This window comes from Crotalus tigris, unplaced genomic scaffold (assembly GCF_016545835.1).
Source record: "Crotalus tigris isolate CLP2741 ecotype Arizona unplaced genomic scaffold, ASM1654583v1 scf7180000024282.1769268, whole genome shotgun sequence".
In the NCBI taxonomy this organism is placed as follows: domain Eukaryota; kingdom Metazoa; phylum Chordata; class Lepidosauria; order Squamata; family Viperidae; genus Crotalus; species Crotalus tigris.
The window spans coordinates 1,299,512-1,323,993 of record NW_024100454.1 but is presented as its reverse complement, the minus strand read 5'-3'; the positions used below and the strand labels follow the sequence as shown (position 1 = coordinate 1,323,993).

At 41.3% G+C, this 24,482-nt stretch overlaps 1 protein-coding gene across 1 annotated transcript in view; it reads right to left on the bottom strand.

Annotated features, from left to right (window-relative positions):
- LOC120299217 (TGF-beta receptor type-2-like) overlaps positions 1–24,482 on the bottom strand; it is a 65,900-nt gene that overhangs the window by 25,592 nt on the left and 15,826 nt on the right. The window contains exons 2-3 of the mRNA XM_039323808.1: positions 9,942–10,092; positions 6,526–6,728 (exon numbers count right to left, since the gene is read on the bottom strand). Coding sequence (XP_039179742.1) covers positions 6,526–6,728; positions 9,942–10,092 — 354 coding nt within the window. The remainder of the gene's footprint in view (positions 1–6,525; positions 6,729–9,941; positions 10,093–24,482) is intronic.

The following is a 24,482-nucleotide window of genomic DNA, read 5'->3' as shown; positions in this document are numbered from 1 at the left end:
CCTTATCTTTCTGATAAGCATGCACTCATTTATGTTCACTAAAAAAAACAACAATATGGATTAAAAAAAAGTAGAAGCTGCTAAAATGAGCTCTATGAAGATATACAACTAACTCAAACAGCATCGGTCCACTCAGACTGATAAAATCAAAGCACTTTTCAAATGGAAAGGCAAGGATAACAATGCTTAAAAGTCTAAGGAAACAAGTAGATGAAGTTTCTGTGAGCTGAGTCGAACTCTTAGTGACCTCCTGGACAACCCATGTAGTTTTATGGGCAAGGAACAGAAGAGGTTTTCCATAACCTTCTCAGATTTTGTTTTATTCTTCTATCTAGTATGTGGATTCTCCCATCCAAGTACTAACCAGGTTCTGAGCCCAGAGAAGGTCACCATTTTTTGAGGCAGGAAAACAAATACCAGCTCTTAAATGATAGTGATCAGAGTGTTGTGCTGGGACTGATATTTCAAAAGGAGGGAGCCATTGCTGAAAAGTCTCCATCAGTCTGCTAATGAACAGAAGCTTCAGTTTAAAAGCTCCAAAAAGAACAATTCCATTGGGCAGAGAAAGTGATATGGAAGAGCTGGCCCTACCAGTATTTGGCTCTGAAGTATTTGGGTCTAAAATAGGGTGCAAAAAAGGCAAGGGCCTTAGAACGGAGGTCCCCAACCTTTTGGGCACCAGGGACGGGTTCTGTGGAGAGAGGTTTTTTCCACAGACCGGAGGGTGCGTGGTTTTGCGTGCTGCCTGCATCTTGCGAATGGGGCTTTGCTTGTTTGTGTGGACAGGTTACTGGCATGCCACGGCCCGGTACTGGTCGACAGACAGGGGGTTGGGGACCCCTGCCTTAGAATACATTCTGAACATTACTAGAACAGTGGTGTCATTTCAATACAAATGAGATTTTATCTCTTTGCCCCAGCATGAAGCAATGTATTCAGTCCCTCCATTCTTACTCATTAAATTCAAAGCAGGGATTTCTTGCCCAATAGAATAGTGAAGGATGAGTAGTTCAGAACCATCCCTCAAGTTAAAGACTTCAGGGCATGACTTCAGTGGGTGAAGTCTACCATTCAGATCCTGGGAGTAAGAAAGCCAGACCCCTTAGCTGTTTGACTTGGCACTTCCCGAAAAGAAAAAGAAAAAACAGTCTGCTGCAGTTGATTTGTGCTTAAGCTGCGAATGTTTCTAAAATAAGACACCAAGTTCAAACCACAAGATCAGCATCAAATGATATAATTTAAGTTTGCTTTGGAAAGTGTGAGGCCTCTGCTATCTTTTTCAGTAATGGACTTACCTGATGGCTATGACAACATCTCTGAAATGGTGACATTCAATGGAAAGCAGAACCTTTTTTTTTTTTTTTGAGCATTTTCCAGGGCTGCAGCGTGCAAAGCTGAAGTAATGCCTCCTGGCTACATCACCCCTGGGAACTCTTTAAATAAGTTCCAGCCGCAAATGCAAAGTCATCAGTTTACAGCTGGGATTGTTGCATGAGCCTAAAAAAGTTTCAGGCACACTGCTTTCTTTGAAAACAAATGAAAGAAAGAAAGATGTTGCCTTGTATTTCTTTGTGGTTTCAAAGTTTGGTCTCTGCCAGAAATCTTTTTCCCCCCTGCATGATATACAGGTTGGTTTGTGACAAAGAATGAGGGCATCAATATGTTTCAGTGGGTACTATATCTTATAAACCTAGAAATCAATCGGGTATAAAGGTCATATTCTGGTGGAGGTCCTGGGCTACTTTAAAGCCCTTTCTGCTATCAAGGATAAAACAGAAAAACTTTAATTCTGTAAAGCCAAAAGTCAATTTCTGTTTGTTTGATACCTGAACTTTGCAAAATGCCTTATTGCAGTGGTGGCGAACCTATGGCACGCGTGCCAGAGGTGGCACTCAGAGCCCTCTCTGTGGGCATGAGCGCCATGCCCCAGAGATGGCAACTGTCCCTCTTCAACCAGCTGCCCACTAACTCACCGAGGTCCCACGTGGCCAGATGCATACCAGCATGGCTGGTTTCCCTCCTCCCCGCCCTGCCTCGCCTCGCCTTGTCTCGCCTCACCCCACAGGACGAGCATCCTGCCCACTGCCCCACCTGCCAGAGATCCCCTGGATCTCCCCCAACCCTGCCCGGCCCCCACAGGCCTTCCTCCCCACAAGCAACATCGAGGTGACCACGCCAACCTTGGTCACACCCACCCAGTCTGCCATGACCACCACAGCCACGCCCACCCAGTGGGCCATGCCCACCTGGCGCCCGGTGATAAATAAGTGGGTTTTGGGTTGCAGTTTGGGCACTCGGTCTCTAAAAGGTTCACCATCACTGCCTTATTGATTAGGATTGTTGCACTGTTCATTTGCTCTCTGGGACTTCCTGCAGCCAGGTATAGCACCCAGGATAACTTTTTGCTCAGTTTTGTAATAAATGATATGACGCATGAATGGGGAAACACAGAACTCACAAAACCCAGAAGTTATTGTAAATGATGGGCGCAAGTCCCTCATTTTATGTCACAGAGTCTGAATGAGAGAAAAAGAGTTAGATTCCAAAGCTCCGTGATTGTTAAGAGTTGACATCAACTTGATGGCATATAATTGAATGGATTTGCTGCATTATTTTTCTTTAAGTAGCCATTATAAACAATTGGAACAACTGCCTGCAGAACAGCAGTGATGGAATGCCAAACTCCTGTGCGTGTCCCTAACTTTACTTTTACATCTTAGTTTTGATAGCTTTTCTTTGAAGAGTTTTGTGCAAAGAAAATGCAGCCACCTAACATTTCATCTGTATTTTTATGCTAACTCTTCCAATTAAACCAAAACTGGGCTTTAACTGTTCTGGTGGAATCTGCCCATTTTGTCAGAACTCGATCTGGGAGATTCCTAGATTCCCCTCTTGCTTTATAATTCATTCCCAGTTCATCTGCAACACCTGATCCCTGGGAAGTGGGGTCACTATACCTCATGACCAAATGCTGGATGAATTATGGCAAAGTAGAAGAGGCATTGCCAGATTGCCCCCATCCTGAGCAACCTCAATTGTTCTTCCTTCTCTCAGTAGTTGCTGCCAGATTGCTTCCGTGGGAAGCCCCCATCCTGAGCAACCTCAATTGTTCTTCCTTCTCTCAGTAGTTGCTGAAGTGGTATGTATTACATAAATAGTAGGGTTTGTGTGGGTAAAGATGGCAAACAGTACCTCAGTTTTGATTCAGAAAAAACATCATGGTAGCAAGGAGGGAGAGGAAGGCTGTGTGATGCAGAAGGGTCCTTAAGGAATAGCTAGCCAAGCATCCAGAAGCCAAAGCTAGAAGACTGTATAGATATGCCAATATGTGAGGACTTCCGGTTTGTGTCATAGCAGAACGGGACACAGGAAGGTAGGGCTCTGCCTTCCGCACCCAATTTTGCCCTGCTGGGGGCCCTAAAAAGGTCCTAAAGTCACCCTGAAAAGGCGATGAAGAGGAGGGGTGCCTTGATGATCACAGAGAGATGGCGGTCTTTCCATTCGATCCAAGGAAAGCTCTCCAAACTGGCAGGGGAAAGACCGGCTTCATTCCTGTGGCCGGCCATTAGCTGCTGAGATTTTCTCTTTGAAAAAAAACATTGAGGCGAAATATAAAAAATCAATTCTTTAAGAGTGGAAAATTAACTTTGAATGACATCTAGTGGTGGATTTGTGTATAGCACTATAACTTGCTTCCTGGCTGCTTGGTGACTCCTAGCCTGGGAGAACAGCTGGCAATAAAGGAAAATATTTTCGCATACTTGTCACCCTGACCTTGGATTATGAATGCCTACTGAGCTTGGACTTCTAACTTCAAGAGCTAGTGGGACTATGCCTGGCTGGGAGAGACTTTTGAGGTGTTTTCAGGGAGGTTGAACATTTTGAACACTTCAAACATTGTGGATTACAACCTTGCCTGACTGACAATTTTTGGGTACTTGAGACAAAGGATCACTATAAAACAGACATGTCAAACCCAAGGCCCGGGGGCCAGATGAGGCCCGCGAAGTGGTTTCATGTGGCCCCACAAATCCATCCTGGAAACAGTGAGGGAACGGCCCCTGCTGCCTTGGCCCTGACCCAGGCCGGCCGGGAGCCAATGTACAATTTTGTGGTGGCCATCTATGCTGAAACGCATTCAGTCTTAGTTCCATAAGCCCCCCCTCTACATGGCCTGAGAGGAACAGTGAGGCTCCTCCAGTGGGCCATGTCTTGGCACTTGCCCTAGTCCCACCCCTTCTGCCAGAGACCCTCAGATCTGTCCCACTCCTGCCCAGGCCCCCACAGACACCCTTGACGCGAACGATGTAGAGCTGGCCATGCCCACCCAGTAGGCCACACCCACTCCATCCATGCCCACCCAGTAGGCCACACCCACCCTGGCCACACACACCCCGAGGGCAACCGCAATGCTGATGTGGCCCTCAATGAAATTGAGTTTGACACCCCTGCTATAAAATATTGCTTTAGAAATGAATCTATACTTTGGAACCTATTGGATTATAAAGGATACATATAAAGACCAGAAAATTAGAGGAAATTTTGATCTACTCTTCTGAGATTGTGATACTAGAGGATCTCCAGGAATGATGCCTCAAGAAAAAACAAATACCTTTCAGAAGGAAATATATTCTATACTACAACTAATTCACCAAACAATTGTTGAATATAAAGAAGACATAATAAGAAAGTATAATGAGATTAAAAACAATTTAGAAATATAAATGAGCAATTCACCAAATTAAATCTACAACTAGAAAGTTCCCAGATAAAGACTACAAAGTATGAACAAACAAACCAGAAACTAGAAGACGAAACAGAAGAAATGGATTTAGAGATGGAAGAGATAAAAGAGGGGAAATATAAACGACTATATACAAACAAAATACTACTAGACTTAGTTATAATAATGAATATGTGAAAGACCTTTTAACCCCTAGGTCTGCAAAATATATCTGATGGCAAGGAAGAAGGTTTTAAAAAATGGAATATAGAGCTGTTAGGGAAAATGTCACAACTTGGAAGATAGGGAATGAAAAGAGATATGGCGGGAGAAAGGAACTGGGAGTTGTTTAAGGAATATAAATGGGTGGAATTCCCCTCCCTAAAAAAACACCCTACCTAAATTGGCTTCCTCATGCCAAGCAATTTTTACAAAAATAGAAAGAAAATTCCTGGGTGATCTAATTGCCCTGGCTTGGAAAGCTACTTGGCAAAGAAAGAATGTGAGAGTTAGATTTAAAAAACAGAGGGAAATATTTTAGAGGGGGCATTATATGTTTAAATACTTGTTTGAATAAGATATAAAAAATGGATGCCCTTAGATATAATTAGACTTTTATAGTGAAAGATATAATTTAGAACTAAGATAGCATTTTTTCTCTTTTTTGATATGGGAAATATGAAGATAAGAGGAGGATTGATATGAATAAAACTTTTAGCTATATAAATGTAATTAATATTGAGAAAACCATAACTGACAAAGATATTTCAAATGTTTGATGGGAAATCAAACCTTAACAAGAGCACGAAAAAGATGGATATTAATTTATGAATTGACATTATGATTTATGAATTGATATTATTATTTGCATAATATTAGTAAAATATGAAGATGCTTATATTTAACTCTGTATACATTAACAAAATTGTAACTGTGTAATGAGAGGAAAATGGAAAAAATATGGAGAAGAAAGGAGGATCAGGGATTGTGTAGTATTGAACAGATTTATATTGAAGAAGTTAATGTTAAATATCTGAACCCAGACAACATGTTGTTTACTAAGTACTAAAGACTGTAATTCTTAAAAATTAATAAAACGTTTATATAAAAAAAGATGTGCCAATATGTTTTGCCAAAGAGAGGATTTGAACCCATTAACCATCAGCTTGTAAAGCTGTTTGCTGGGATAAATTTCATTCAGAAAGCACAAAGTTTGCTTGAAACTTTACTGCCACTTTCTTGGTTGAAAATGTGCAGACTTCCAACTAGACCAGCAGGGATTGGGAAAAATATCTGATTCCCACAAGTTGTTTCTTCCCAGGCTGGTATTTTATTGTTTTTATACTTTTGCCTGACAGGCAAATGTTTGGTGGAATGCTTGAGGAACTGGGGACAGTATGCTGCCTCTATTTTTAAAGTGCAACAGGAAACAGATCAAATTTCTTGTAGAACTAACTTCTGATCAGGTTAAGGCAGAAAGCTACAGTTGTGGATCTGCAAAGGGTCTAAGAGGAGTGAATTGTTTGGAGTCAGAGGATCACTCCATCACAATCCATGCTGACCATAAACACTCCTTCTTGTAGCATTAGGATAAAACCTGAGGCCTTCTCAAGAAAATTATCCTCCTTTATAAAGTAACCGGGGAAAAGGGAGATATTTTTTGAAAACACCCCAATTTTCCTGGAGACCATATCCAGCCTCCCACCAACTGTCCTGTGTGTCAGAGGAACAAGTCAGAACTCAGGAATATCTGAATGTTCAAATCTTCCGTATGGGTGTCAGTCACCACTAAACAGACTAACCATTGGTATGATTTTCAAAGACAAGCTTGTCATTGCATTCCTGTTCTTTCACACAACCACAGATGTAAAAAACGCCGTCCTCATTCTGCTGCCGGGCCATGATGCACTGTGATGTGTTATACTTCGATATCATGATATTTTCCACTGGCAGTTGTGGGTTGTGGCAGAAAGTGTTCACTTTTATACTGGCATTGACTTGTTTCCTGAAACAACAAGAAAGATATAGATATTAATGGCCTAATATTAATATCATCTGATATTTGATATTTTGCTTTCCATTTTTGTCTTTCATTTTTTAGAGTAGAAGACCTAGTTCATACCACACACTAAGCTACATTTTTCTTAACCATGGTTTGTTAAATAAAACTTAATTGCCTGAAATCACCAAAGGTTAAATTGTAAATCAAACATATAATATTATGGTTTAGGATGAGGAATGATCCCACTCCAAACATATTGAGTTTTTCATTGTTTAAAAAAACTTCCAGCCAAAGAACTGATAATTACAATGCTAATAGGTGGTCACATTATAAATATTATCACAGATTTCTCTCACTTTCTCTCTTTGATAGGAAGGCAGACAGGCACACAGATTTTATTTGTGATGATTGAGTGTAAAAAAAGTTGAGGTTCGATGTTAATGCTTCCTTCTACTGCAAGAGAGGAAGTTGGAAGTCAATGCCTTTTCTTTTCTGTTTCCCTTCTCTGGCTCACTTTTTCCCCCTTTTTGCTCCCCACTGTGTCCTCCTTGGGCTACTGTGTGGCCCTTGCTCATTGCCCGAGCTCTGTCTCTCATGTTCATCCTGCCGCTGTTCCTTCCTGCCTTCAAGCCGTCCCAATCCTGAAAGGCCCTGGCCTGCCTCGGCCTGCTCCTCCCCATATTCCTTCGAAGCCAATGATGCCTCCCCCTCTATCTCTGTTGGCTGTTCCAGCTCATCTTCCTCAGCAGATTTCGGCTCCAATGAGGGCACGACACCCTTCAATGTAGTCATGATGCAAAACAAGCTGGACATTTTGGGTTCCTAACAACTTTGTATTTGGTTTGGCGGCAGTTTTGGTGGCCAGGCATAAAAAAAGACATTGAAAGTTATGTACAAAGCTGTGCTGTCTGTGCAGCTATGAAAAAACGCTCATTTCATCACTTGCTCAGGATCTCTGTCTGCCCAAAAGCTAGCCAGATTATTTTTAAAACAAATCTATTGACTCCATGGAGCACTGAAAAGGATTATATCAGACAGGGGGGTTCAATTTACTGCAAAATTCTGGAGGGAGTTTGTAAAACTGATTGGGTCTATCCAGGGACTTTTATCTGCTTTTCATCTGAATATAAATGGATTGGCTGAATGTACGAACACAATGGTGGAACAATACCTCAGATGCTATGTTAACTACCAACAGACTAATTGGGCAGAATTCCTGCCTTCCTTTCATTGAAGTAGCATACAACAATACTGTGCACAGTAGCACTGGACTCACTCCCTTCAAAATAGCCACTGGTCAGGAGTTTGTCACTATGCCTGAATACCGCCAAGAATCTCCCACCTCGCAGACCCTAGATCAGTGAATGACATCTTTGCAAGCTGTTTGGACAAATATAAAAAAAGCTGTAGCCCAAGCCACTAAGACGTATAAAGAACAAGCCGATAAGAAGTGATCTCCCCAGAAGATCACGTGGGGGAGAAGGTTTACCTCTCTGCTAAATATCTAAAGCTGAAATTACCTAGCAAGAAATTGGGACCTAAGTTTCTCGGTCCTTTTCCTATAGTCAGGATTATAAATCCTGTCACAGTTCAGTTGAAAATCCCATGGCTATTAGGGAAAGTTCACCCTGTTTTCCATTGCAGTTTGTTAAAGCCAGTCACAGAATCATCCTTGCAGCCAGTTCCCAAGAAAGTGCCTGATCCCACTCTAGTGGAGGGAGAAACACACTATAAAATAAAATGCATCCTTGACACTAGATTGTATAAGGGAAAATTACAATATTTAGTTCAGTGGAAAGGTTACCCCTTGTCAGAAGCTACCTGGGTGAAAAGCAAACTGATTAATACGAAGGTCTTATGACAAAACATCCTCAAAAACCCAGGGAGGATTCTTAACTTGTATTTTTATTTTCTCTATAGGACTTGCTTTCTTCTTAGGGGAGGTCCAACTGTCAACTCTACAATGAACCTGGCTGCAGCCATCTTGCTCATTCTAGGTTGCTACAAGAAAAGGAGGGGGTGCAGAGGATATTTGCTAATCTAAATATTTTACTGTCCCATGGGAACAAAGGTCATTTCTGTCAGGTGGGGGGGAATGAGCATTTGGTTAGAAAGCCCGCCAAACTATTCTATTGGGGAATGTAGCTGATTGCATAACACTTTGTAATAGTGTATCACTTTGGAGGGAATTTCAGACTTGGTTTCACTTTTGACCATGTTAATACTATGTAGCCAATAAACATGTTCTTTGAGGAATCCTCTAGCTTCGAAATTCTGATTTATTTATCTCATTTGTCAGAACCATGACATTTGGCCATGCAAGGCAAGGGCTAGGTGGGGGGACGTGTGGCCAGGCAAGGTGACAGCTGGATGGGGGATGTGAGGCTGGTCAAGGCTGGGGGGCAACATGATGATGTCAGGCCAGACAAGGTGGGGACCGGGCAGTGTGACGTGAAGCTCAACAAGGTGAAGGATGGGCAGGGGTGTATGTCAGATCCAGCAAGGTGGGACCCAGGTGAAAGGACGTGAGCCCAGGGAAGGCAAGGGCTGGACAGGGAAACTTGGGGCCCAGAAAGGTGGGGACTGGGTGGGGAGATATGAGGCCAGTGAAGATGGGGGCTGGATGGAGGGATGTGAGGGCCAGGAAGATGAGGGCCAGGTGGGGGCATGTGAGGCCCTGCAAGTCAAAGGCCAGCCTGGGGGATGTGAGGCCTGGCAAGAAAGGAACCGGGTGGGGGACATGAAACCTGACAGGGTGGGGGCTGGGGGGGGGACATGAGGCCCAGGGCTGGGCAGAGAGAGGTGAGGCCCAGCAAAGTGGGGGACCGGGTTGGGGACATGAGGGCCGACAAGGCAGTGGCTAGATGGGAGGATGTGAGGCCCAGGAAGGTGAGAGCTAAGGGGCAGACTTGAGGCCCAGCAAAGCAGGAGCTGGGTCTGGGGACGTCTGGCCAGGTAAGGCAGGGGCAGGGTCAGCATGTCAAGGATCAGGCAGGAGGACATGAAGCCCAGCAAGCCGGATGCCTTTCAAAATGTTGTCCTTTTGTTCCCCTGTTACTGAACTGCCCCATTTCTGCAAATGCGTCAATACTAGATTCCATTAAGTCAAATACCAGAGAAAAAATGGACTACATAGGAATGTACATGACAGACTATTATTTTAGGCTATCTTTGTTCTTGGGAGTATTTTTTTTTAAAAAAATAAAGTTTGCTTACCATAAAGAAACACAGATTTCTTCTGATTTTTCACAATAGGAGCTAAAATCACAGTTGCTGTAGCACACCTGATTTTCACAGATGGGATATGTATTGTCACACCACTTGCAGACATTGCTATTCACATTCCTTCCTGCTCGGTTGGTGCATGCTGTGAATATAAAATTGAACAAAAAGTTTCAGCATCAGTATGAAACTTTTTCTGAGCCTGACTTGATCATGTACGAGCAGGTCAGAGCTTCTTGGAAGAAGTTGATTGGAATGGCAATCTTAAGCCTTGTAGAAACCTAATTTTTCCTAAAACCCAACAAATGTCAAGAAAGACCAGAAATATTTAGCCCAAGACCCCCTAGTGCAAGGGGCTGGGCTCCAAAGGATTGAGTGCACCAAGAGTGCTTTTGAACTACATCTAATTCATACTGTTCACGATTCTTATACTACGTGCTGAACATCCTACATTTCTGTTCACCCAAACAGGGCTTCTGGGAGAAACATAGTTTTGCATGACATATTGAACTATAAACTAACTGTATGAGCTTGTACAACATGCTAGAAGATTAAGCAGGCTGTCAATTGATATTCCTCGTATAATATACACAGTGAGCAAAGCACTCAGATGAGGTAGCCATGCATTGTAGTATGGACAAACCATCTCTCTGAATCAATCAATCTGACTACATTAACTGCATTCATATATTGTATTAAGCCACGATTTATCTAATAATGATTTATATACAAACTCATTTGACTAGATTTGCATTACATGCTAAATCCTAAATACAGTTTTTAGGTGTTATGGCTGGTTTCACATAATACACCAAATCACACAATTAAATAAATCACTCTTAAGTTCAGAACAATATATTAATTTAGTCACATATATCTAAATAGAGAAGAAGGCTGTATTTTGGCTGTGGAAATACATATTTAATTTATTGAAATAGGTTGAGGGAACATTACAGTTCAACATCAATGAAAAGCACCAATTACTGCCTGAAGGCAACACCTAACAAGACCTTAACCCAAATTGGCAGTAACCCAGACTGGACTTTGCCCACACAATCACAACCCACATCTTGACTTCTTGACACACAGACACACACTCCATTTTGGCAATGGAGCATCTTGTGGACCCACATCTTTATTTTGCTTTCTTCACATCTGAGAGGTGACTGGGTTTCTGGAGTCGCACAACACAGCATGATTCATTTCCCCAATAGATACAGAAACCAGTATAAAATGCTGGATCTGGAAATGACCATAGTATGTGTGTTGCATAAAAGCCACTTTAGATTTGGCAGAGAGGGTGTTAATCATCAGATTCCAAGATTCAGACCTTTGAAGGGGACAAAGGCAGAATTCCAAACCTTACAGTTAAGGATGATGTAACCCCAGTATTGCATCATGGCATTAAAAGGAAGAAATATAATATGAGAAGTTGAAGATTGAATTCAAGGGCTCTATAAACTAATGTTAAGTTTTATATGCAGGCTGCCTCTGTCTAGAAAACTCATATAACCAGTGGTATTAATTGCCTATTCCAGTGGTGGTGAACCTATGGCACGGGTGCCAGAGGCGGCACTCAGAGCCCTCTCTGTGGACACGTGCGCCATCGCCCCAGTCCTAGGCCTTCAGCTGGGTTTTATAAAACCTTTTCTCTTTAGGCCTCCGCCGCCGTGTGCAAAAAAAAAAAAGGTTCAATCGGTCAATTTCAACTTCTCGCGGGGAAAAAAAGATCTTGCAAAGTTGGAATTGATTGATTGAACTTTTTAGTCCCACCCAGTCTGCCATTATTACTGCAGCCACACCCACCCAATGGGCCACACCCACCCAATGGGCCACACCCACCCGGCACCTGACGATGCATAAGTGGGTTTTGGGTTGCAGTTTGGGCACTCAGTCTCTAAAAGGTTCGCCATCACTGGCCTATTCAAACATTGTAAGCTAGATCTCAATCAAGGTTTGACATGTATATTTGTACACCTACTGAAATAAAAATGTCATTTGTCTTCAGTGACATCTGTTCAATGGAAAATTGAAGTCAGGTCTATGTTACAATTTCATATTTACTTTCTCTAGTTTGGTTACCAGTTAGGTTTGATTTCAGTTTCTATAACCCTCAGCCAGTACATGTTAAAGAATATGATGGACATTCATGTTCAATATTTCCGAAGGGCACCATGTTGGAGAAGGTTGCTGTGTATGACATGGCAAGTGATTTCACATTCTTGTCTCCTTTGGAATCAGCCTGTTTTTTTTGTTTTTTTTAAACATAGGCAAAAGGTAGAGAGTGTCAAGCAAAAATGAAAATATGGCTGGACCGCATTTGGCAGATTACACAGGAAGGCCTTCTTTCACACAAACGTCGTTAATGATCCCACTCCATTCTGGCAGATTTCCCAGATCTGGGAAAGATCAAAAGAATGGAACAACAAACTGAAGCAACAGAGTTATGTCAAAGATCAAAACAGAGCATAAGAGGAGATGGGCTAAGCTTTTCAATTTTGTTATATAAACACTCGGGTTTTCTTGACAGATGAAAAATGTAATTTTTAAACAGCTTTCAGACGGTGACATTAAATCTTTTAATTTTGCCTTTTTCCCCAGCTAGGAATATTTTCAGTCATATGTGTGGACAATAGAGGCATGAGCGAAGCAAGTAAGCAAAACAAGCTCCAGTTTCTGTCTCTCTCTCCCCGTCTCTGCTGAAATTAAATATTCAGGTATTTAATATATTATTTTTAGTACTTCATTCTCTCTCCCTCTCCCTCCCTCCCCCCCCTCATCACAGAATTAAAGAACTGAAAGGGGACATTTAGGGCATCAAGCCCAATGGCTGCTCAGGGCAGGGAGCTTTTCCAGACAGACAGCTGTTTAATCTCCTTCAGAAAACACCCAGCCAGGAACTTTTGAGTGACTCATGCCTGACTGAAGATGTCTCTACAAACAAGAAAGACCAGCCAGTAGACTTGTCCTTTGTGGCTCTCTAGAGAAGAAAAGAATGGGAGATCACCAGAAGTCTCTGAATGGCAGTTCCTTATGAGGAGACCATAAAAAAGCAGTCTCCCAAGGGTTTGAGCACCAGAAACTGAGGGAAGTGACATCTTTGCTCTCAGCAATGGTGGAGTTTATGATAAGGACACTAAGTCAGCCAAACTCACTTTTAATCACATTTGGAAATGTTCCATTTAAGCACATTATGGATATTAGAGACCTTCTAATCAGCAAGCTTAAATCTGATACCTGTTGAGTTTTACCTTATTTTTTGCGTTTAAGGGATTTTAAACAGAGTCGTAAGAGTTTCAAATAATATACAAATGGCAAAAAAGAAAAAAAAAGCTATTTTTTTGATTGAAGAAAGTTTCAAATGGACTGTGAGACTCAGGGAGATTTGGAATATTGATTATTTTTCTGTAAGATTTGAAAAACAACTATATAATTAAATAATATACTCATGGGAAATAATTGGAATGGAACTAAAGCGATGTTAAGAACTAAGGCTGGAAGATTGCAAAGAGACACTAGAGGGAACTAAAGGACCAGGCAGAAAAGAGTTAAAATAATTAAGCTGTTTATAACTTTTAACTAGTCCTTAAAAATCCTTCAAAAAATCGAGTAAGATTTTAATAACTATTTCTCAGAAATGATACAGATTTCAGCGATTAAACTTTTAGAGGATGATGAGAAAAAAATAAAAACAATTCTTACTTGACACAAACATGAGATAATTTGAAGACATGGAAGATAACAAAATTGAGATTACCAAAATAGGAATAAAAAAGACAAATCAAGAAAAGGATCTGGACATGGAACAGCTGCAACAAGAAATCCTGGATGATGTCTCTTTATGGGATTTACAAAACGGGCTGGTGAAAGCTTTTTTCAAGACTTCTTTTGACTGCCAAAGGTTGATGAAAGATCAAATCCTGTAATGCTGTTTAAACTATTTAAAGGTGACATGGTGACCAAAATTGGCTGCAGTATTCCAGGTGTGGTTTTACTAGGGTTTTATAAAGCGGTACTTCATTCTATGCCTCTGTTTATACAACCCAAGATTGTATTGGCTTTTTTGGCTGCTGCTGCACATTGCTGCCTCATGGTTAAGTGGTTGTCCACTAGGACTCCATGGTTCCTCTCACAGTTACTGTTTTTAAGCCAGGTCTTGCCCAATCTGTACTTGTACCTTTGATTTTTCCTGCCTAAATATAAAACTTTGCTTTTCTCCACATTGAAACTCATTTTGTTGGATAAGGCCCATTGTTCAAGTTTGTCAAGATCTTTTTGGATCCTGAGTTTGTCTTCTGGGGTGTTGGCTATTCCTACCAGTTTGGTGTCATCTGCAAATTTGATGAGTTATCCTTCAATTCTCTCATCTAAGTCATTGATGAAGATATTGAAGAGTACCTCACTGCTTACTTCTCTCCATGTGGATGTAGTGTGGTTGAGGACTACTCTTTGAGTACAGTTTGCCAGCCAGTTACAGTTCCATCTGGTGGTGATGTTATCTATTCCAGCTTTTTCTAGCTTACCAAGGAGTAGGTTGTAGTCTACTTTATCAAATGCCTTACTGAAGTCTAAGTATACTATGTCTACAGTATTTCGCTGGTCTATTAGTTTAGTCACCTTGTCAAAGAATGAAATAAAATTGGTTTGGCATGATCTGTTTTTAACAAACCCGTGCTGGCTACTAATTATAATTTTGTTTGCTTCTAGTTGTTCGCAGATCTGTTTTTTGATTATCTTTTCTAGGATCTTCCCAGGTATTGATGTTAAACTGATTGGTCTGTAGTTTCCTCGGTCTGTTTTTCCCCCCCTTTCTTGAAGATGGGAACTGCATCAGCCCTTTTCCAATCCTCAGATACTTCCCCAGTGCTCCAGGACTTTTGAAAGATGTGGTGCAATGGTTCTGAATAACATCTGCCAGCTCCTTCAGAATTCTGGAATGCAATCTGTCAGGCCCCAGTGATTTATATTTGTCAAGGTCGGATAGGGTTCCCTTACCATTTTCTTCCTTATTTTAATTTTTGTTTCTAATTTGTCTTTTGCAATGGTTGTTTTTTGGTATGTTGGGCTATAGTTTTTTTTTGTGGGAAGACTGATGAAAAATATGAGTTAAGCAGCTCTGATTTCTCCCTGTTGCCTGTAATTTCTTTGCTATTTTCTCTCCTTAGTGGACATACAGTTTCCTTGACCTTTTTCTTGTTGTTAATATGTTGGAAGAAACTTTTTTTTATTATCCATGATTTCTGTTGCAAGTCTTTGTTCATTCTGAGCCTTTGCTTTCCTGACTTCATCTTTGCACGTTCTGGCTGTCTGCTGATAATTGCCCTTAGTTATGTGCCCCTCTTTCCATTTTTTGTATTTGTCCTTTTTGTCTTTCAATTCGTCAGAGAGATCTTTGTGCAGCCATGCCAGTTTCTTCTTGAATTTCTTGTTTTTCTTTTTCAGTGGTATTGTGCTGGTCTAGGCTTTTATGATCACATATTTCAGAGTTTCCCACGCTTCTTGGGTTGTTTTCCCCTTTAGGATCCCATCCATGGGATCTTTCCTAGGTTCTCTCTGAGTTTGTTAAAGTCAGCTCTTTTGAAGTTCAAGACACTGATTGGATTGTTTTCTGTTGCTAGTGTTAGCGTTATATTAAATACCAGTATGACATGGTCACTTTCGCCCATGGTTCCAGCAACTTCAACTCCCTCTATCACTTCTTCTCTATTAGTTAGAATTAAGTCCAGTATGGCTTTACGTCTAGTTCCCTCCTCCACCTTTTGGATGACAATGTTGTCGGCTAGGTTGGTTAGGAATCTGTTTGATCTCCTGCTCGTTGCAGAGTTTGTCTCCCGGTTGATATCTGAATAGTTGAAGTCTCCCATTACTACTGTAGTATGCTTCCTACATACATTTGTTAACTGGTTGGCAAAGAGTTCATCTATTTCTTCTGATTAGTTGGGTGGCCTGTAATATACACCTATGGTAATGTCACTTTTTTTTCTTTTATATTGACCCATATACATTTTGGAGATATTTCATCTTGGATCATATGCATTTCTGTAGATATGTAGTGTTCTTTTACATATAGTGCGTATGTGTGAACCAAACCATTGTAGCTTAGTGTTGAAAAGTTTTATCCTTATTGTCACTTTTCTAGACTACTGCAATGAGCTGTACATGGGATCACCTCTGAAGTAACTTGAAAGCTATAATTGGTCCAGATTTAACAGCCAGGTTGCTGACAAATATAACACATTATTGAAAAAAAAAGTCTATATTTCAGTGTAACTCTTCCAGTAGGATTCCAGACCAAATTCAAATTCATTACCTATAAAATCATTATCTACATTCTACAAAATGCAGCATCAAGCTGCATCAGAAGCCCCTTTACTCATAAAGAGTCTGTTCTTGTGAGGTCATTAGAGAGGGTTTGTTTAGAGTTCGTTTCTCTAAAGAGGTGAAGGAAACGCAGACCAGACTGTTCCCAGAATCTTCCTCACACTCTGAAAAGCATGGACGATGCTTTTTTTTTCCAGTGGACCATCAGCCACTAATACAATGATGGCTGGGTAGCTATTCAAGGTTGTTTTGATTGGGGGGGGGGAATTATGATTTGAAACATTTTAATTTTAGGTTTATTTTGAAAACCACCCACCATGTATATAACTGAGCAATGTAATTTTTTTAAATAAATAATAAAATTTGTTCAACGATTGAAAACTTCTGTGATAGCATTATGCCTGGATTGGACAAACATTTGGATAACTGCTCAACCTGAGCTTCAAGATAACACTGGATTTGACAGTCCTCTGATCCGCTAACTTTCTACCACTTGCTACCAAACCAAGGGAGGTTAAGAAAAATATTTCCTGCTTACAGAACAACTGGAATAAGGTAGAGTTTTTAGAGACTTAAAGTCTTGAATGGCGATATATGTAGGTAGTTACGTCTCTTTTCTTTCAATCCAATGAGGTCCTGCCAAGGGGGATCCTGTCAGAAGCTGCAAAGAGAACCAAGTCCCTGGTTGTGATTATCAGAGTCATGGTGTTCTTCCAAACAATATCCATTATTTTCCATTATTTGACTCCTTACTGTTTTGAAAAGCCCTCTGTTCTGGCATGACACCAGCAGTGAGTCTCCCGCCCCACTTCCTGATGCCTAAGAGTTATATTTTACATGACAAAAGAGCCAGTGTTTGAAATAAATTATAGAATTGGTGAATTCACATGAGTGCGCGCGCGTGTATCACTTTATAGGAAAGCTGATTCGTAGTATTGTTAAATCCTTATGTCTTCAATTTATTCTTGGAGAGCGAATTGTATTTAATTAGCTTAGAGCCGATTCCAAGTTTTCCTTTTCCACTTTTTAAAAAGTTTTTATTTTGATGTGTTGCATTTGCCTCAGCAACATCTGGAAGCTTTTTGAAAAAGCTTGTTGGTACTTTAACTACTTGTGCAGCTTTATTACATTATCTGCGTATTAGCAGTGAAAGAATTCATCTGGGTTTAATTAGGACTAAGTTAAATGATGTGGCAGTTAAACTAAGTTAATGGTTCAAGGACATAACGTTCTAATAGTAGGTTTAGCAGCTTTCTTATTCTATTTTTTTATTAATTACTAACATACATTCCAACACACACACAAAAATTGCCTTCAAAAAAGATAGAGTGGCATCGCACCATTGCAGTAATCTTCCACTGAAAGTTTTTGAAAGAAGTGGAAGATAAGGTTTTAAAAAAGCTTTCCTCAGGGTCAATTCCTGCTGACAACATGAACACTTTTATTCATCAGCTTGTATACTGCCTCAATCACAAAGTATTTACATCCACGTAGCTTCCTTGGCAACAATGCAGAAATTGTTTGCCAATGCCATTTTCCAGATTTTTTTTTCTTTAAACTTTCCCATCTAGTCTTCAGTCTTGGGGTTTTCTGGTAGTCTTCTATCCAACCACTAACCAAGTCTGAATTGCTTTAGCACAGTGGTTCTCAACCTGTGGGTCGGGACCCCATTTGGGGTCGAACGACCATTTCACGGGGGTCGCCAAACAACGCAGTCCACCATTTTCCCCCCTTTTCCTTAGCTGTGCTACTCCCTTTTATTCTATTCCCTTTTGAAAGCCAATAGAATAGACTCTATTGAATAGAGTCTAATTCTATTGGCTTTCAAAAGCCAATAGGAATTGTCCAGGCTGTCTCTGCCCTGCTGAGCCCGCCAAAAGCCCCAGTCTGCAAATGGTGCTGCAAGTTGTCTGCAGCGAAGGCGAGCTGTCTGGAAGTTTCCACCCCTCCCTGCTGAGCAACTACTAAAAATGTAAGTAAAAGAGGGCCAGGGGTGGGAGGTGGGAGGCCGGTGGGCGCAGGGAGGGTTGCTGGCGTGCGTGGGGCCCGGCGGGTGCCTTACCTCCCTTGGGCTGGGCCAGCTGGTGGCCCAGCCGGTGGTCGGCCTGCACCATCTCTGCCGCTTGCCAGCTACACCTTGCCTGGCACAGGGGGCAGCACCACACATGCGTGGCGCTCCCTGGCAGGGAAAGTCCTCGACTTACAACCGGTTGGGTAGTCCTCGACTTATGACCGGTTGGGGTCACGGCATTAAAAAGGTTGAGAATCACTGCTTTAGCACTTTCAAGATTGCTCTTGAAAATTTTTGGATATAATATAGAACTAGAGAAATGGCAAAATCTTTGGGATAGAAACTATAAATTGACAATTTTTTTCATACAAAAAAACTTACATAAAATGTTTTATGGATGGCATTTACCACCTGTTAGGTTAGCAAAACTGTCTAAAAATATGTCTAGCAAATGTCAGAAATGTAACCCAAACCCTGGTACATATTATCATTTGTGGTGTGTTAAAGCAAAAAAAGTTTGGACAAAAATACATACGTGGTTAGAAAAGATGATAGGGAAATACATAGACTTTAAACCTGAACTCTTTTCATTAGATATAATTTCAGAAAAATTTGATAAACTAAGTGTATATTTAACATTACGTGTATTAACAGCAGTGAGGATTGTATTTGCACAACACTGGAAAAATGAAAAAACACCATTGGATGAAGAGATAATTAAGAAAATACTGGACTGTGCGGAAATAGATAGATTTACACTGAGAAGTAAAGAAAAAGAAGATACAGAATATTTTCAAACATGGCACCTATTTTATCAATGGCTAGAAAAACGGTATAGAGAGTAAGAAATTAATTGGTGTTACTAAACATAATAAATTAATCCAGATAACACATTGTTCATTAAGCACTGAGGAATTGTAATAGAAAATTAATAAAGTATTATATGTAAAATTACTCTCAAGGTTAGCTAACTTGTTGTGACGCTCTCCACATTTTGAGTTAAGATTCCAGTTCTACTGTGTTTCCCCGAAAGTAAGACCCAGCCCGATAGTAAGTCCTAGCTTGATTTTGGGGGGTGGGCCTAATATAAGCCATTTTAGGGGGCCTAAAATGTACCCCTAAAAATCAAGCTAGGGCAGAGGTAGGGGGGTGAAGCTGCCCCAGGCCCCTGCACCCACTTACCTTACCGGTAGGCCCACCACAGCTAGGCCTCCCACATCCCAACACCTGTCATGCTGCTGCTTGACTTCTGCAGCTGCTTGCTGCCACTTATGACGCATTGCGCCATTGCCACTGCTCACAGCAGGATGTCACATGGTGTTTTGGGCCATTTCTGCTGTTTGCACAGTGCTTCAGGCTGCTTCTGCAGTTCGCAGCAGCAGGCCACGTGGTTCTTTGGGCCGTTTCCGCTGCTTATGGCAGGAGCAGTGAAAATGGCCCGAAGCGCCAAGTGGCCTCCTGTCTCAAGCAGGAGAAGTGGCCCAAAGTGCTGCATCAGCAACAGAAGCAGCCCAAAGCGTGCGAGAAGCAGAAGTGGCCCAAAGTGCTGTGTGGCTTCTTGCCACTAAAAGCAGAAGCGGCCTGAAGCACCAGGCGGCATTCTGCCATGAGCAGCGGCAACGGTGCAATGTGCTACATGGCAAACGGCCGCAAACGGCTGTAGAAGTCAACCAGCAGCGCGACAGGTGTCAGGGTGTGGGAGGTCTGGCTGTGGTAGTCCTAAAGTAAGACCCCCCCTGAAAATAAGACCTGGTGCCTCTTTTGGAGGCAAAAAATAATATAAGACTGGGTCTTATTTTCGGGGAAACACGATAAGTATACTTGAGTGAAATTTATCATTTTAGCAGTGGTCTTGGAAATCAGCATATTGATTGAATAGCTGGATTAAGCAGCCCTAATCGTGATCACTCATGCCCTGGTCATCTCAGCTACTGCAATTTGTTGTATATGGGGCTGTCCTTGAAGAGTACCTAGAAGCTTCAACTGGGCAAATGCAGGGGCACAAGCAGTTATGTGTGTTTCTGGTAGAGCACACGTTACACCTCTGTTGTGGAAGCAGCATTGGCTATCAGTTTGTTTCTAAGTTCAATTCAAGATGTTGGTGTTGACCTTTCAAGTCCTACATGGCATGGAACCTTTCTCTGATTTCGTTTGCCTGTCACATCAGATCTCCCAGAATGGATATATTACAGGTTCCTACAAGTAGGGAGCTACATTTGGTTGGCTCTAGGTGGTGGCCCTCTTCTGCTGTGGTGCCCATATTGTGAATTTTTTCCCTGCAGAAAATCAGTCTATGTAGCTGCTAGGAATTGAAAACAACTTGATGGTATATATTCAATCCATCAATCAATGACATCCCCATTGGGAAGGTGGGGATTCTTGGTTTATGAGGAATTATGTTTGCGAGCTTGGTCATCATGGTCCATTAGACAACTGACTGGTTCCCTAATTTCTCAATCTCATTAGTCCACTATTTTAATTTAATGTTTTCAAATTATCAACCATCAATATCAAGAGCCAATTCAGCTTTCCAAGTGTTCTACACAAATGAATCCAGAAACATTATAGCCAAGGGAAAAGGTTATCATGGAGCAGGCCTGGGATATATTTTTACATGCGGACCATTAGAAAAAGTACAGCTGTGACAACAGCAAGGAGTTGTCTATGTTGTCTATGTTGCTCAGTTCAATCCTTTCTCTCCATAAAGTTAGGAATGTATGAAAAGGAGTCATCCATCCATAATGATTGAAAGTGTCTGATCAGACAGGTGGCCGACTGTGTTTATGTTAAAAGAATTATGTTAATAAAATATTTTAACATTACACAGAATAAATATGATCGAAAACAGTGGGGGATGCATGTTAGTTAAATATATTGTAAGGATGCATGAAAACTATCGTCTCATTTTTTTTTAACTCAAGATTATCTCAAGGGTAGGGGAAGAGGATTCTCTCTCCCCATCCAAATTTTCAATTTATGTTTGCATGTTCTTAATACAGATGTTGAAAGTATGGATGCTTATTGCAGATTTCCTAGCTGCTTTCTGCCTCAACCCCACTCCAGCATAGGTTCTTCAGGCATTTGTTCTACGCCGGCTTTCTGTCGAACTTCTGTGATCATTTGCACTAATCAGATCTTTTCTGGAAATAATTGTACCTTTATTCCATAGGCTATAAATACATCTGAAATGAAATTCATTAAGGGTGTTATTAATTTCAACCCTTTTAGTTCACATATCTGCACTGGTCTTTTCTGCCCTGTGTTCCAGAGCAGATAAATCACAGAGAGAAAGAGTATGGCTCAAAAGAAAAATCCAATGTTCCTACAAATCTGAAATACCCACCCAGATCCATTGCATTTCTGAATGATGACTTCTCAGACAGGGTAAAAAGGGTATCTATTAACAGAGATGGAGTTCAGACATCTGTTAAAGCCACCGGCTACAAGTGATGGTTTGTTGACTAAGACACAATGTCCAGATTCCCCCCCCCCCAATGCTAAACTGTAGTTCAGGTGACTATTTTTATTTCTGTTTGGTACATTAAATGAATTTAACTGCTATGTCTACTGTGTGAAGAAAAGGTTGGTTCTGCTTGGCTGAAATTGAATGACATGTTGGCTTCTTTGTTGAGGAAGAAAGTAACTTGACCAAAACCAAACTAATAAATGTGTTCTCCTCAGAGACCAATTGAACAGAGTCTGGCCAAGATATTATGCTGCCTGAGGCCAAGTAACCATTTATGCCCTTCCCTGTCTCTTCTGCCATTGTCACCTGCACAGACCTCTCTTGAAGAGCTGTCCATGGAAAGTACGTGGTAATAATTCTACCTTCAAGTTATTCTGTCATCTGTTACCTCTGGCCTCCATGGAAAAACACAACTGGATTATCAGATGAAGTTGATAACAGCCCCCTCTTGCCACAAATGTTGACAACCATCCAGAATCACAGTGTGGATTCCGAGCCAACAGATCCACCATTGACATGGTATTTTCCCTTAGACAGTTGCAGGAGAAATGCAGGGAACAAAGACAGCCACTTTTCGTAGCCTTCATAGATCTTACGAAGGCTTTTGACTTGGTTAGTAGGGGCGGCTTATATAAAATTCTCTTCAAGATTGGATGTCAGCTCCTCAACATCATCAGGTCCTTTCATGAAGATATGAAGGGCACTGTTGTTTTTGATGGCCTAACATTAGATTCCTTTGACATTTGAAGTGGAGTGAAGCAGGGCTGCGTCCTCACGCCAACTTGAAACACACTTTTGGAAATGCAACAGAGGGTATCTATCTCCGGACCAGATCAGATGGATAACTCTTTAATCTCCCTAGATTGAGAGCAAAATCTAAAATCCAGCTGAAATGCCTATGGGATTTCCTCTTCGCTGACGATGCTGCCATTACTGCTCACTCTGCCGAACATCTTCAACAACTTATGGACCGTTTTAGTAAGGCCTGCCAAGACTTTGGTCTAACAATCAGCCTGAAAAAAACACAAGTCATGGGTCAGGATGTGGATTCACCTCCCTGTATTACAATCTCTGCACAGGAACTGGAGGTTGTCCATGACTTTGTGTACCTCGGCTCTACTATCTCTGACACTCTCTCTTTAGATACTGAGCTGAATAAACATATTGGTAAAGTGGCCACCACATTTTTCAGACTTACAAAGAAAGTATGGCTTAATAAGAAGTTGACAGAAAATACAAATATCCAGGTCTATAGAGCCTGAGTCTTGAGCACACTCTTGTACTGCAGTGAGTCTTGGACTTGTACGGCAGGAGAGAAAGCTCAACACTTTTCATATGCGCTGTCTCCGACGTATTCACAGCATCACCTGGCATGACAAAGTCCCAAATAGCGCAGCCCTGGAATGTGCTGGAATCTCTAGCATGTATACACTATTGAAACAGCAACGTCTACGCTGGCTTGGGCATGTCATGAGAATGGCTAATGGTTGAATTCTGAAAGATCTCCTATATGGAGAATTAGTGCAGGGAAAGCACCCCAGAGGGAGACCTGAGCTGCGATATAAGGATATCTGCAAGAGGGACCTAAAGGCCTTGGGAATGGACATTAACAGCTGGGAATCCTTGACCTCTGATCATTCAGCCTGGAGGCCAAAGACGCAGCATGGCCTTCTCCAATTTGAAGGGACACTTGTGCGGCAGGCTGAGGCAAAGAGGCAGTCCGGAACCAGCGAAATCTGGGGGCTGGTCAGGGGACAGATTGTATCTGCCCTCAGTGTAGAAGGGACTGCCATTCTCAAACTGGCCTTTTTAGCCACACCAGATGCTGCTTTAGGACCTCTTTCCAGGGCACGATGCCATAGTCTATTGAGTGAAGGATGCCAATGATGGGCAACCATCCAGCATTGATCCTGGATAGGGAAATTCCCCAGATTACAAATCTTTTCCTTAAGGGAGAGGGTGACCCTATTGGGAAGAGACCAAGAGATGAAGAATGCATCACCAGACAATAACTCCTTCCTTCCACTCCCTCACTGGGTTAAAATGCGTTTAAAATTATTGAAATATGCCAAGACAACCAAAAGTAACAACACAGTTGCACTTCTCTTGCCTGTGTCACTATATGGCTCATTCATCTGGGTGACCAATATCATCTCTGTCCAAATCTAATTCTAAATCCATAGAATTAGAGAAATAATAAAAAATATTCTCCTGTTCTCAAAAAATGTTTGCAGGAATGCATTGAAAACTGCTGTTTCTGGTGTGAGAGCTTGAAAAAAGTGTCCTGACAATCATTTGGAATTCTGAAAAAAAAAATGTGATTCTTAGTTCAGAAATTTGGGTATACAATTAGAAAAAGTTCTGGATAGATGCACATGAGTGAAGTAACTTGATGGTTGCTTCTGTTGCTGTTATATTGTTGTTGTTGTGCAAATGTCACAATGTAATCAACCAGATAATGCTGCCATGATTCAGTTCCTGGTCAAGAACTTAATATTGGAGGCATCTCCACAAAATGTATAGTGTTCCAACTAAAGGTGGTATTGTGCAAAACTAGTGGTGTCAAGTCCAATAAAGTTAAAAATGTTTGAAATCTGGTGAATCTTTCTGGTACTGTAGCATGAGCTCCAGTGACAATCAATATGAAAAGTGATTTTTTTTTCTTCTATACCCTTTTGACTTCAATTTGTAAATCATAGTACTTTGTTACTTTCTCTGGTTGTTTTCCAGCAATTCA